General features: G+C 28.6%; 2 protein-coding genes across 2 annotated transcripts in view; both read right to left on the bottom strand.

Annotated features, from left to right (window-relative positions):
• The window catches only part of LOC125831393 (FKBP12-interacting protein of 37 kDa), a 231,172-nt gene that overhangs the window by 57,335 nt on the left and 157,786 nt on the right, over positions 1–16,051 (bottom strand). The gene's annotated exons all lie outside the window — the stretch shown is intronic.
• Positions 1,289–3,025, bottom strand: LOC125831394 (myb-related protein 315-like). Its single transcript, XM_049510596.1, has 3 exons — positions 2,546–3,025; positions 2,166–2,295; positions 1,289–2,082 (listed from the first exon to the last, which is right to left on the bottom strand). The coding sequence occupies exons 1-3, from the start codon at positions 2,676–2,678 to the stop codon at positions 1,368–1,370; spliced, it is 978 nt and encodes a 325-aa protein (XP_049366553.1). The 5' UTR covers positions 2,679–3,025; the 3' UTR covers positions 1,289–1,367.

Here is a 16,051-nt window from a genome sequence, read left to right on the forward strand (position 1 = left end):
AACTAGCTATTTATGCTATAGTAATATTTTTCATATGTTTTATGTTCTCTAAGAGAAGATTGCATATGTAATAAACCCTATCACTATCAACTTTGGTCAAATACTATTGGAAGCCCGAAATAGTTTTAAGTTACACACAGTCCGTGTAAATAATTTTTATACTAACAGGTCATCCAAATGATATCCTATGTGTATGCCTCCTTTAAATGTCTAAGTTGAAATCTTGAAAATAGCATATGTTACCTGTTACAAGAAGTAAAGATGATCTGATGGTATAGAAATTGTTTACCCTGACGGTGTATATTACTTTGAAATTGATCAATGTATAATTTGTGTACTTCACAATTACATTTCAGGTTCAGCTGTTGTTCTTTTATTGGCAGGCTATTTGTAAGGTGACCCGATTTTTTTATTCACCTTAACCTTTTAAACTGTCTGTTTTGAACACTTTTATGGTAAACTCTATACAATAACCTTAATTGAAAATCGTTTTGCTCGTGTCAAATTGTGTCTAATAATACTTGATTAACTGTGTGGTGTTGCTATTACCTTAAACTAAGATGTTCTCATATTAAAATATTCCTGGGAGTGCCAGTGTTTCCGTCCTGCTATTTAAACTATATTTAATTAGTAGGTAGCTACATGCTCTTTCTCAGCTTCTTCTCTTCCTTCTCCTCCTCCATGTTGCCACAACCGCAATGTAACAGTGACGAAGGTTTGTAAACCCGTCTTTTTTTTGTTTCTTGTTTTATATCATACAACAGCAGCAACATATGGTAATCCCACAATTGGGGTATGAGGAAGGTAGGGTGTACACAGGCTTTATCTTACCTTTGTGGGGTAGAGGTTGTTGCTGATAGACCTTTGGCTCAAGAGTAAGGTTTTCGAAGCAGGTTTACAAAAAATAATAATATGGCAGCTACAGAGTGAGAGATGAAGCAAGGAACTAACAAATAGTAATATACATTGAAGAATAAAAGACTACGAGGCTACTAAATACCAATAATGAGAAGCGGAGAGGACGAGACTAGCCCCCTCTCTCTTCTCAATCTTTTAAGCCGAAGTAAAAATTATCTTCAAACACATATTTTTCAACTACAGTCCCACATGTCTTAAAGAATGGACTCTGAACCTGAAAGTTTGTTTAAGAAACAAGGATTGAAGCAATAATGTCCACACAAAACTACAACCTAATTCATAAAAAAAAGCCCAGCCTATGTTTATAGCACCTTTGTATATTTATTATGTACATAGAAAAGAAGAAAACAGGAAACCAAGAATTGAAAAAAAAAAAAAAGAAAAAAAAAGAGGAAGAACACAATAAACAAATCGAATTTACAGTTTAAATTTGCTGGAAAACATGTAGTTTAGCCCCACTTAAATTCTTCTGTTAAGGAACTCAATGGATAATTACTCATAAAATCTCCAGAAGTACTGTTACCATATAGCTGATCTCTTTCTTGACTTGGACTTGACTTTAATTCTTCATTCTTGATTCCAATGTAAGGATACTGAAACAGAGATTCCATTTTGTTCTCAATATCCCATGACAAGGCTTCACTGTTTTCCGACATTCCGTTTATCTGAATTCCAGCAGTGTTTTGATTGCTACACATATTTGAACTGTTGCTTGAACTCATTCTTGAAGTTGAGCTGCTACCAAAATCAGTTTCTGTCATCTGTCCATGTTCTAATTTTGTTACACTTGATGCTGAGCAAAACACATAATTTGGATTGTTCTCGAATTTGCTCTGATGATCATGGTATTGAGCTAACACTTCTGAATTATACTCACTCGGATTCGAATTGGATTGGAAATCAGGAATAAACAGAAGATCAAAGACTTGTTTACTTTCTGTAAATTGTCCATTGGCCATTTCATTAAGATGTGGTGGTATCTGCAACATTGAGGTTTTATTTGTACAATTCTCTTCATTTTTGATTACTTGATTCTCCTTTAGTGGCTTGTGGGTATTTGGATCAATCCCCTGCTTCATTAACTTCTTCTTCAAACTCGAATTCCAGAAATTCTTTATCTCGTTATCCGTTCTCCCAGGTAATTGCGCAGCAATTTGTGCCCATCTGTCATATAAATAAAATTATTAGTTAACTACTTAAACAACCTAAACAGGATTACTAATGAAACTCTGTTTTGTATAAAGTACCTGTTTCCAAGAACTTGATGGAGACTAATTATCTTTTCTTCTTCATCTTGTGAGAACATTCCTCTTTTAAGATCAGGCCTTAAGTAATTTATCCATCTCAATCTGCAACTTTTCCCACATCTTTGCAACTCTGCAACATTTCACACCATTAGTAAAAAATTGTACTAATAGGCAATAGCCCCTACCGGCCGCCCGGGGCCGGGGCAGAGCCAAAATTTTAACTTTATGAGTTCTGGATTTTAAAGAACGACTTCAGGAAGTTATAATAACTGGATTCTAAATTTGATATTTATACATATTTAATGAGCTTCTTAACACAAATACACTGTTTGAGCAAAAGCTACTGGGTTCGACCAACAGTAAAAACATTATATAATTACCTGCTAATTTAGGGACTGAACTCCATGAGCCAATACCAAAATTGGTGATATAATTGCATAATTTTTCATCTTCTTCAGGTGACCACAATCCTTTCCTTAGCTTCTGCTTCACACTACAAGAATGGCGCCCCATTAATTTCTGCTCCCAAAGCTTTCAACAGGGACTCTGTGTGTGTCTTATAGCTTAGATGATATAATTTACTTATAAAATTGGGATATTATAAAGTCATCAATATGAATTCTAGAGATGAATGAAAAATATGTAAGATAATAATCAATAATTTCAAGAAGTCTAGAGAAAAATCATACTTAGACCTCTAGCTAAGAGAGAGGAGAGAGAGACAAAGAAAGAATAAGAAGATAGGTGAGGCAAATCAAGTGGGTTTTAAGCAAATTTGGTGCTGCTTTCGAATCAGACTTGATTGAATGTTAAGTTATCTCTAGATTAAGATAAAAAGCTTCTGTATTCTAAAAAAAAATGCAGCTCAATGAATTCTTAGATAAATTATTTATACATATTTCGTGGTTGTTAATAGTAAGAAGGCAATTATGTGTAGTTTAATAATCGCAATTATACAGTATGATTGAGTTTATGGAGTGTTACTCATTTGCATAATACTAATCATTTTCCTTAACCGACAATCGTACAGACAGATGTTGAAAATTAATAGGTGGCTAATGGGACCCTTTCATTTCATTTTTTTTTTTGTTTTACTAATAATCATGAGTTTAATTTTGTAATTAGCTATAAGACTATATCTAATCTTGTTACCTCAAATTTAGCACCATCGTCATCAGAAATTAATTGAACTAATTTTTTTCTGGTTTTGTTTGTTACTCGTCATTGTCTTTAAAACAACTGAATAGTTTATACTTTATAGTTACCGTTATGTCAAAACAACTAAACAAATTTAAACATTTCGAACTGTATATTTTTGTTTAGTTTGTCCAATAAAAATCGAAAAATCATAACTACCAAATTAATTCAATCGTTCGATTTTGATTTTTTCGGTCGCTTCGGAACCGAACCGAACAAACTAAAACTATAGTTGTACGATTGATAACTGTAAATTATACATAATATTTAGGACCATTTTTTAGATATCCATAAAAGATACGTAGTACTTTGAAAAAAGAAAAAAAAGCAAGATATTAGAAAAGGCAAAAGAACTTGTGAGAAGTTTCCTTTGGCATTTTTTTATAAAATTTTTGGGTGAAATTGTAAAAGAAATATTTTAAAAGTTCAACCGACACAAAGATTTGAGGAAAGTATGGGGTCCAATATAAAATTTGACTTTTAAGAAAACACTTATAAATGTCACATTTTCTTGGTGTATAAAAAAGGCTGTGAAAATTACGTACCATCAATTTATTTGGAAATGTTCCAATCGTGTTGCTTTTGCATGCTATGTCATTCTCCACCCTATTATTTTCAACATACGTAGTATTGCCGAATGTTATGATTGAGTTATAAGTATCTTTTTATTTTTAATTAAAAAATTTAGTTTGAGTTCTAAGTATGATGTCGTCTTTGATAAAGAATGTTTTATTTTTAATATGAAATTTTCTGACATAAATTCAGATTAATCAGACTTCAAAATGGATATTAAACATTAACTAAGAAATCAAAAGAGAAAACTTTGAAATACGCAGCATAATATATACGTATAGCTCAGGAAATTAAATTGTGTCATTTTCGAAAGATTTTTCTATATTTTAATGAGACATTAATACACAAGTGGTAGTATACATAATTTATTTGTATGTCCAAAATTGTCAATTACTTATTTTTCGAAACATTGAAACATAAATTGCTTTCACGTCCAACTGTCAACTGTGTACATTTTATGGAACAACTTCACTAAAATCATACGTCAAAATAGTTTCTAACATTATTATTGTGGCCCTGCCTTTGAAACTAAATACGACTCTTTATCCCAATATTAATTGTGGTGCAGAACTGCTTCATTCTTAATTATAGGTCTCGGATTTGAGCTTAGGTCTCGGGTTTGAACTTTGGTACGAAGAAGATTTTGCTTCGAACTTCGAAGCTCAATGCGGACTCTGAACACCGGACGAGAAATAAAAAAAATATTACTTCTTTCATCTGAAAATAGTTATTATATACTCCCTCAGTCTAATAATAGTTGTCTATTATACTATTTTGGGATGTCCAATAATACTTGTCCATAATTTATGAAATCAATGAATAATTTTATACTTAGTTCATAATTTACCCTTATCATTAATTATAATTATTTTTCTATTGCATTTTTCAAGATATTGTATTTATTATATTCAATAGGGTGATATAATAAAATTACTCTTCTATTTATAATTTCTTAAGAAGTGTGCACAATTAATAATGGACAACTATTATTGGACAGAGGAGTATATTTTTTATGTACACTTCTTAAGAAAGTATTAATAAACTTAATATTTTACCTATTTTAGCCCTTTAAAATATTTCACCATGTTATCTCTCCTCACTAGTATTTATTTACTATTGAATATCAATGTGAGCACCAACATGGGTTGTGGTGCACTGGTTGTAGTGTTTCACCCTTAACCAGAGATCTCAGGTTCGAGCCTTGGGTATGGAGAAATTTTTGTTGGGAGTGCCACCCCCGAATGGCTCTGCAGAGCGCGATCCAAATTTAGTCGGAGCTCTAATATGGACTCCGGACACAGGATGGAAACCAAAAAAGAATATCTATGTGAGCTCCATCAATGATGTACTTCCTCTAAAATGTTGTAATTGACATAAAGGGTAACTGGAACAAATTAAAGTTACAATTTGATCTTTAAAAATGATTAATATTTATAACAAATATTTTAATAAGAACTATAAATATTTTAAGACGATGAGAGTGTAATTGTACGAAATTACAAATAAATAGTAAGTTTTTTTATATTATCTTAGCGAAATATTTGTGCTTCTAGAATACATCCACCTGCAGTAATAGTCATTTTGTAATCCATATTAATTGCAATGCGTATATTCAATTTCATGAAATTTGTATTATTGTTTAGTCCTTGTATTATTTATTTCAGACCTTGCATATATTTTATTATAATTAATTGAAATGTATTAATTATTATATAGACGTGTAAATATGAAATTATAATTGAAAAAATCATTGTCGACAAATAAAATATTATGTCGCCAAATTTGTTTGATTTGGTGCACTATGTGGTTTCTCTGGTGCCTTTTGAGTTATCTAACAAATATTCGTGACTTTTGAGTTATCTAACAAATAAGAAATGATTTTTTTTTTTACATTAACGAAAATAAATATTTTTATTAGATATTTATAGAAAACAAAAAACATTTTTACCTTACCGTAAAAGATTGAAAAGATCGGATCCGGTTCCTCTTCATTTCTCTTCTCTCCATTTTCCTCAAGTTCTTGCTTGGATGTGAGACACATGACATAGATAAAAATTAATGGCTAGGATTTGATTGATTATAACAAAATTTTAATTATAATTTAGGTAATTAATATTTCATAAAAATAGTAATGCCACAATCATACATGTATACTATCTTTTCTATAAATATATTATAAAAAAAATTCTCGTTTTTCTAATTTCTTTCCTGCTAGTATTATCATTTGTTTTTGTCCTAAATATGTTAAATATTTTCTATTTTTATATTATTTTTTTCCTGTGAGTATTTTTGCTATTAATTATATGTGATAACCAATTTTAAAGAGAAAGATCAAAATTGCAATCTAACACTAACTCAATTTTTTTTAAAAACAGAACGTAAATACTCGTAGAAAAAAAAAAAATAGAAAAAAAGAGAAAAAAGATTATAATATATTTATGGACAAGATAATATATTTGTATGATTGTGACATTACTATTTTTGTGAAATATTAATTATCTAAATTATAATTAGAATCTTATTTTAATCAATTAAATCTTAGCCATTAATTCTTACTTATGCCATGTGTCTCACATCCAAACATGAACTTGAGAAAAATGGAAAGGAAAGAAATGGAGAGGAGTCGGATCCGAAAAAATCATAAACTCTGCGTTGTCATTGCTAGCTCGACTTTGACTTTCAACAAACAAGCACCTTTCTGTTTTATTGAAAATGAAAATAGATTTCGATCTTTTTTTTTAAAAGGAACTTTTTTCTTTTCACACAATTTTGGCTATATACACTGCAAACGAAATCCCCTCTTCTTCTAAATTGTTTTCGAATAAAGTAAGTGTCAAATTTGATTTGTATTTCACGAAAGTTTTATCATTCACAAATTTAATTAAGTTTTATTTAATTGACATATTACTCTTTTTGGATGTGTTTGGTATGAAGGAAAATTCTTTTCATGAAAAATGTTTTTTTAGAAAATGTTTTCCTGGAAAATAAGTAGATTTTTGACTTATTTTCTCATGTTTGGTTCGTGAGTAGAAATTTTTTTTTAGTGTTTGATTTATGAATGAAAATTATTTTTGAGAAAATATCTCTTTTTTTTTTTACTAGAGAGTAGAAAATATTTTTAAAAAATAAACTTAATTTTTTTTTGTGGGTGGGTGGGGGGGATAGGGGTGCGATGGGGTAAAAAAATAAATATTTGAAATCAAAAATATTTTTTAAAAACAAACTTAATTTTTTTTGGGGGTGGGGTGGGGGGCTGATGGGGGTGTCGCGGGTAAGGGTGAGGTGGAGGTGAAGAAATAAAAATTTGAAATTGGAATAGGAAATATTTTTTAAAACAAACTTTAATTTTTTAATTTTTTTTTTGGGGGGAGGGGGGGGTTGGTAGCGGGGCTGGCTGGGGGTAGGGTTGGGGTGAAAAAATAAAAATTTGAAATTGGAAATATTTTTTTAAAAATAAATTACTTTTTTTTTGGGGGGAGGGGTCAGGGTAGGGGTGGGGTGAGGGTGAAAAACAAAAATTAGAAATTGAAAGTATTTTTTATAAAACAAACTTTAAATTTATTATTATTTGGGGGGTGGGGGTGGGATGAAAATAAAATTTTGAAATTGAAAATATATTTTAAAAACAAACATTAATTTATTTATTTTTTTGGGTGAGGCGGGGAAGGGATATAACTCAGCGGTAGAGTGTCACCTTGACGTGGTGGAAGTCATCAGTTCGAGCCTGATTATCCCTAAGCCCAATGTGAGTTTTTCTAGTTGGATTTGCTCCCCCGCCATCGTTCAATGAGAATGGATAAGAGGCTCGTGGGGGGGTTAGGGGCTGGCAGGAGGGGGGTCGGGGTGAGGGTTGGTAAAAAAATAAAATAAATTGAAGTTGAAAAATATTTTTTAAAAATAAGCTTTAAATTTATTTTTTTCAACAAAAAAAATTGATTTTTTCAACAATATTTTTTTAATTTGATGTTGGAGGAAAGTTTTGGAAAATGTTTTCTTTAAGTTTTGTAGGGAAGTCATTTTTCTTGAATTTGAAGAAAATGAGTTGATTTGGAAAACATTTTACCCAACCAAACATGAGAAAATTGAAAAACATTTTCCTTCATACCAAACACACCCTTTGTTTCAGTTTTTTATTTGTCTTAATTATTTAATTCATTTTTTATAAAAAAAAACATCACTTTTTCATAATTCTTTAATTTTAAGTTTTTCTATATTATGCTTAAAATCACACGATTTAAGAATATTTTGGTATATTCTATATATTTTTAGTTTAAAATCACAAAATTAAAAAAAAAAAAAAGTACTTTCTTACATGTTAAATAAAATCGACAAATAAATTCACATAAAAGAAGTATTTAATTATTTTGAATATCGAAAGATACTGCCTTCGTCCCTATTTACTTGTCGAATTCTTCCTAATTTGATTTCCCCTTTTATTTGTCATTTTTGACAAATGAAGAAAGGACAATTTTATTTTTCTTATTATATCCTTAATTTATTACCTTGAGTTAATGTCTTTAAAAAAAATATAGTGAGGAATATGTTTTAAATCCTATAAATTAATAGGAGTAAAATTATAAATTAAAAAAAATATAAATCATCATTTTCTTAATAAATGAGTTAAGTTAAAAAAATTGACAAGTAAAAAAGGACGGAACGGAAGAGTAACAAATTGGCTGGACATAGAGGCGGAGCTACGTGGGGGTTTATGGGTTCGGACGAACCCAATAGCTTTTTCGTAGATTCTACATTTGTACTAAAATATTTACTAACAGTTATTAACGAAATTTAGAATTGTCAAATTCTTAATCTTGACTTCGACTCTGGCGGGACAGTGGAGGCTGGACAGATAAACGAAGACTCAATGATTGGTGCGTTGATAGACGTTAACGTGTCCCTACAATTATATGTAGGATCACATTAATTAATTCTACTTTCGAAATTACACTCACCCCCTCAATTTTTATTTATTTACATTTTACTACTGTCTCTTCTAAGAGTTTTTGCAAGTGCTTCACTAATTTCTTATAATAGGTTGAGCTAATATCAAGAAAATGACTTAGCATAGAGTTTACATCATGATTTAAGTATATCAATTAGGTTGACTAGTGACTAATTATGAAGTGGTTAAATTAAAATTTTAAGATTTTCAAGAAAATTATATTTTTCAAAGTAATTAATTGAGGGTATAATAGATTAAAAAATTGTTTTTTCTTCGTTTGTCAAAATGGATAAGTAAAAAAGAACAAGTAAAAAATGAAAATTAAATAAGTAATTAGGGACATAGGAAGTATTGCTAAGTCATTTTCTTGACATTGGGTTTCTATAAATTCTACCTGTTTTTGAGGGTGCAATTTGATGTCTTGAGGTTGACATTTTCTTTCTTGTTACGTTGGTTTCTCAACTTATTTAAATAGATTTAGTTATCGATATCTATTTTTTAAATTATTTGATTATATAAATATCTTTTATCTCATTGATGCGTGACCCTTGTAGCTCTTATGCAAATAAAAGAAGTATAGCACTAACAAAAACAAGAATACGACGTCAAAAAAACAAGAATGCAACATTAAATCTATCAAAATTTACTTTACAAATTTTAGATGTGATAGAAAATTTACCACTTTCTCCGTTTCGATAATCTTCCGGTAAGAATCCGTTTTATATTTGAGAAAAAATTAAAAAAAAAATTGGGAAATATTGTTTGGTCATACAATTTTTGCCATTATTTGATTTGCCAAATGTCCCTAGTTCTAGATAATAGAAAAAAACTATTAGTATTTAGGCCAAGTTCTAATATTTAGAAATTTTAAAAAATTACCCCAAACTATTATATTTTATAAGAAACATCCATCATTTATTAATTTCAACTAACATTTGTCTATAAAATTACTCCATTCATAACTAATACTTATTCCTCTTTGCTATCTATACAAAACATTGCCAAAAAAGAACAATTTATTTTTAATGAGTTATAATTCATTCTGAATCAGTGACAAATTTGAATATGTGATTAATGTATTGCTCTTGTTGATTGTTATCAATTCTGTTATAAGGTTATTTTATAACGGAATATATTCATTATGAAATGACAATAAAAACTTAAAGGTATTTTAAATAATTTTTAGAACTTATTGGTATAAATCATATTTTTTGCAACAGTCGAATACTTTTCTCAAAATTTATGATCAAACATGTGGTGAAAGTTCACCCAAAAATAATTTGCCAAAAAAAATTGAAAATTTAGGGGAAAATGCTAGCTTAAAACATATTATGTGGAAAGTTAAATAAAAAAATTGTTAAAGAAAAATGATCTTTTTTAAAAAAATTAAATTAAAAAAAAAATAGGTTAAACAAATGAAAACTAAGAGAGTATTTCCTTTGGAGTTTGGAGTACTACTTTGGCATTTCAATCAAATTTATATTTTTAAATAAATGGAGATAAAAGAGAAGTAAAAAGCAAGTATATTAGTATTATTATTGAAAAGATGTGGTAGCTCTAAACTTTTTTTTGGGGTCCATGAAACATCTTACATCACACGTGAAAAATAACGTGTCGGGGGTTTGTAAGAAAACATTAAACATCATATCATCATCATCATCATTTATTATTACTCTCTAAAGTCTATTTAATTACTTGTCATAAAAATAAATAAATTATGCCTATTAATAGAATGTTATTATCTCCATTCATTTTTAATTGTCGTAATCACTTTTTTAGAGTTAAATTATAAAAAAAATTAATTAATATTTTATGATGTATTTTTTATCATATTGATATGTAAAAAATTGCAATTTATAGTACTTTTCATATAGTTATTGAATATCTAATTTTTTTGTTTAAAATATCAAATTAATGCAATCTCATTCAACTTTAAAAATTAATCAACTTTCGAAAAGCGCAACATAGTGGACGTAGGGAGTAACAAAAATAATCACTTCAAAGTATTTTTATTTAATGTTTGATTTTGATTAGTATTTTTTCATCGTATATATTGAATAAAAGTAAAAACAAAATAAACAATCAATTAAATATTTGCTTTAAAAGATGAGAATTATTGCGTCCAGTTTATTTTACTTAACTTCTATAGACTTGATATTCCTGTTAAAAAAATATTTGTTATGGATTTATTTCACAAAAATTAACCTCATCAATTATGCTTTAAAAATTTGAATTTGACTACTAATAATTTATACAATTAGTTATGATAAAGGTAATATTAGAAGTAAATAATAAATTTCTCTAAATTTGCTATGATGAACAAGTAATGAAAAAAATTGTAAAAGCCAAGTAAAATGAGACAAAAGGAGAAATGGAAAGTATTTAGTTTATTCAATAAAAAGATTAAAGATAAATAAATCAACATTGATCTTAGGAAGTTTTCTGTCGGGTCACATTATTGATTATTAGTGTCAACTAAGTCGTGATTTTTTTTAATGACTCTAAAAACTGTCAATTACGACGTTTATATATCTTTATTAAGTTCCACTTAATTCCCAATCTATAATATTAAAAATGAAAAAGAACGTTTTTGACAAATACTGTGAATAATTTTCAAGCAAAGAGTTTTTTTTTTAATTCCTTTTCGATCCACAAATTGTTATCTCTTGTAACCTTGCTTAAACCCAACAAAGATATACTACGAAATGACACGTTTGGACTATAAAAAAATCCAATGCATTACAGTTATCGTTAAGCACGGAATTCGAGAAATTGCTTCATACGTATAATTTATGTACATACTTTAAAATTTGTATTTCTTGATCAAATAAGTCATGCATGGTCAATATATTTTAGTCATATACTACATATTTCATATATAGAAGCGGTTATACAGCGAAGAGAATCTTTATTTGCTTCGTGATAAGATACGAAAACATGAGATATTTAAAATCATGATTGAAATAAAGATATTTAAATACTTTTTCTATCGATAGCTTATTTAATATGTCTAAATTAAATTAATTTCCATTTGTTTTTTCTATAGCTAGCTGTTTAATTAATATTTTAGTATACGTATAATTAGCAAGGCTGGACCCAACATCTTTACTAGAGTGTGACATATATTCACAAGCTTAATTTGTTGAAGTATTAGGTAGATAATATACAAAATATTTATATAATAATGTCATTGGAGCCAAATTGATGGAAAATTTATATCTTCAGTCGGTGTAGACTCCAAATTAGATATCTTGATTTATCATCACTATAATATCAATTTATCGTTAATTAATTATTAAATTGTTCTTTGTTCGTCACTAATATATTTTCTCGATAATCCATCAATGATGTTTCAATATCTTGATTAAAGTAAATTTAACTATTTAATCAAAAATGATTTTTAGCGGCAGTAGTTTAATTGTCATTAAATATATTTTTTTAGTAGCAATTAGTACTCTTTGTAAATGTCTTAAAAGCCTATAGCGACATTGAATCTAATGACAATTAACTAATGTTGGTAAAGACTTTAACACTCTTTGTTATATACTGTGTATATTTATTACCGCTAAAAAATATTTTTATTGCAGTAAAAATGAAGATAAGTTGATTAATTAACAAATTATTATTATTTCGCAAATTTGAGGCAGTACTTGTAAAATAGGACAATATGATGGGTACTTTTTTTGGTTTTCCAGCCGGTGTTCGGAGCCATTGGAGCTCTGACTAAATTTGAATCACGCTCTGCAGGGCCTATTCAGGGGTGACTCTCCCAACAAGATTTTCTCCATACCCAGTGCTCGAATATAATGAGTACTTTTTTTGGTTTTCCACCCAGTGTCCGGAGCCCACATTGGAGCTCTGACTAAATTCGGATCACGCTCTGCAAGGCCTATTCGGGGGTGACGCTCCCAACAAGATTTTCTCCATACTCAGGGCTCGAATATAATGAGTACTTTTTCTGATTTTCTACCCGGTGTCCGAAGCCCACGTTGAAGCTCTGACTAAATTCGAATCACGCTCTGCAGGGCCTATTCGGGGGTGACGCTCCCAACAAATTTTTTCCACAAGGTTCGAATATAATGGGTACTTGTTTGTTTGCTTTTACGTCTATATCTCTGATAATAAATAATAATGTCAAAAGTTTATTTTAGATAGGGACCAATCATAAGACAATTGCACCAACTTGTTTGAAATATATATATATATATATATATATATATATATATATATATATATATATATATATATATATACTTTTAAGAAGTAGCTCCCATCTTCTCCATATAATTTTTCCCCAAAGTTTAATTTCTTTTTTGAGGTTTTTCCCAACTAGTGGTGAGAGAGCTGCATCATATATTTATTTCTACTTAATATATATAGGTCTTTATACTACAACATTATTCATCTTTGGGTGGACCCTTTTAGCCTTCCTACCACAATATATAGATAGAGATATTACAAAGAATATATCTTTTTTAATATAAGTGTAAAATATGTAGATCAATCGAATTGTATTGTCATAGCTTTGGGCCACAATATGAGTAGAGTCATGAGACGATCTTTTTTTTTAAAATACTGCTTTTCGATGGTATTTACATAGTGTTTAGACATTTTTTTTGTTTATTTGTTTGTACTTCTCTGATTAGAAAGATTTTTCAAAGGCCAACATACACAAGTAAAAGTTGAAAACATGATAGAGAGCCTAGCGCGCTCTATGTACACAATTTCATTCATTATTGTTAAATCTAGTAAGAAAACATGTTATATCATATTATATAAAAACATGTTTTACACTAGCAGATTATAAACTCTAATTAACTCAGAAGGGGAAAAAGAGGGACCAGACTAATTATTTGAAGATTAAAATAAATAACATCAGTAGCTGTAGGTTGTACGTGTGACTTATCGAATAGGACGTATATAGTCTATGGTCCGCATGTATAATATTGAAATGAGACATTTCATTGCTCCAATTATTATAATTAGAAAATAATCTACCTATCTATATTCTATATTACCTTAAAAAGCATGAACTCCTAACTTGAATGTTAAATTACTATAATATCCCTAATTTAAAACACCCATCTATATTTATATGAATAGCATATGTTCTCTTATGAAAGGTTGTTACTTTTTCGATGAGTTGTGGCTTTTTTGATAAGTTGTGACTTTTTTCAAAGGGTTGTGATTTTTCGATGAGTTTTGACTTTTTCAATAAGTTGTAACTTTTCCAAATGGTTGTGATTTCTCGGACAGGTCATGACTTTTCAGATAAGACACAAAAAACACTTGTTCATACTACCATTTGTTGACTATAAATAAGGGGGCATCCTCTCATTTTTAATCCACAATTTTTTTAATCTTCTACTCTTCTTCTTCTTCTTCTTCTTGTATTTAAAAAAATTTCATGTGATTTATTGTCGTTTAGTATGTTCGAAGTTTAGCGGAATATGAGGTACCACTATTCTGATGAAGTAAATCGTTCTATCCTAAGAGGATATATTCCATAACCTTGAGTACTTGAGGAAAATATTTTTTGATGATACAATAATTATTTTTTTGCTTAATATCTACAGTAGTATGTAATGTTCCAATATATGAAGTTAACATGATGTAGTCTAAATTCATTTGTTTTTTTAACAATTTCTCTTGTGATGCAGCTATATGCTTCTGAATATCTTTTTTCCAAAATAATTTAAATTCTCAAGAGTTAGATAATTGTCACGATTTGTTTTGTTGACGCTCAAGACATAAGAATGACTTTATTTATCAATGCTACTTATGTGATTTAGATTGTCACGAAATTTGCTTCAAAATAGTTATTGTTATATAAACATTTCCTTTTTGTTTTACTTATTTACTATTGCTTAATATTTCAGTATTTTAGACGAAGAAAAGTTCATATGACTTGCAATAACGCCAGTTGAAGGTTGTATTAGTTTAATTTTTATAATTTATGTAATAGCTTATTTTATGAGATAAATATTTTCATTAATGCAAATCTCTCTCTTTCTCTCTCTCTCTCTCTCTCTCTCTCTCTATATATATATATATATATATATATATATTACCTTAAAATCATGAACTCCTAACTTGAATCTCTAACTTAGGTTGTAACTTTTTCAATGAGTTGTGACTTTTTCGATAAGTTGTGACTTTTTTCAAAGTGTTGTGATTTTTTCGATGAGTTGTGATTTTTCCAAAGAGTTGTGAATTTTTCAATAAGTTGTGACGACTTTTCTAAAGAGTTGTGACTTTTTCAAAGGGTTGTGACTTCTCTGAAAGGTCATAACTTTTCAGATAAGACACAAAAAGCATTTGTTCATATTACCCTTTGTTGAATATAAATAGAGGGACTTCCTCTCATTTTTCAACCACATTTTTTTCAATCTTCTACTCTTCTTCATCTTGCATTTTAAATATTTTTGTCTAATTTATTGTCGTTGTGTGAGTTCGCAGTGTAGTGAAATATGAGGTACCACTAATGAAGTAATTCATTCTATCCTAAGAGGGTATATTCATTAACCTCGAGTACTTGAGGAAAATATTTTTTATGATATAATAGTTATTGTTTTGCTTGATATATACATTAGTATGTAATGTTCCAATATACGAAGTTAACATGATTGTAGTCTAAATTCATTTTTTTTGTTAACAATTTCTCTTGTGATGTAGATATATAATTCTAAATATCTTTTTCTAAAATTTAGAGAATTGACACGATTTGTTTTTGATGCTCAAGACAAAAGAATGAATTTATTATTCAATGCTACTTATGTGATTTAGACTCTCAGGAAGTTTGCTTCAAAATAGTTATTACTATATAAACACTGCCATTTTGTTTCACTTATTTACTATTTCTTATTATTTCAGTATTTTGGACGAAGAAAAGTTCATATGACTTGTAATAACGTCAATTGAAGTTTGTATTAGTTTAATTTTTTTTATTTATTTAATGGCTAATTTTATGAGATAAATATTTTCATTAATACAAATATATATATTTATATTTGGGTAGGTATTTGTATTTAAATTAAAGTATTATATACGTTACAAATGTATTATCAAGTTAACAAGATCTTCTAACTTCAAAATATATTATTTTAAAATGTTTTGAGTGCTTTTTTTTGAAAAAAAAAACTCACATCAAATGTTAAAATATGTGAATATATAA

Source organism: Solanum verrucosum, unplaced genomic scaffold (assembly GCF_900185275.1).
Source record: "Solanum verrucosum unplaced genomic scaffold, falcon-dt-bn FXZP01000049.1, whole genome shotgun sequence".
NCBI classification, from domain to species: Eukaryota; Viridiplantae; Streptophyta; class Magnoliopsida; order Solanales; family Solanaceae; genus Solanum; species Solanum verrucosum.

Excerpts from the sequence above, each read along its gene's own strand:
- LOC125831394 (XM_049510596.1), bottom strand. The coding sequence starts at position 2,678 with ATGGGGCGCCATTCTTGTAGTGTGAAGCAGAAGCTAAGGAAAGGATTG. Across the intron at positions 2,296-2,545 it reads TTCAGTCCCTAAATTAGCAG|AGTTGCAAAGATGTGGGAAA; the intron begins GTAATTATATAA and ends GAAATGTTGCAG. Across the intron at positions 2,083-2,165 it reads CATCAAGTTCTTGGAAACAG|ATGGGCACAAATTGCTGCGC; the intron begins GTACTTTATACA and ends TTTATATGACAG.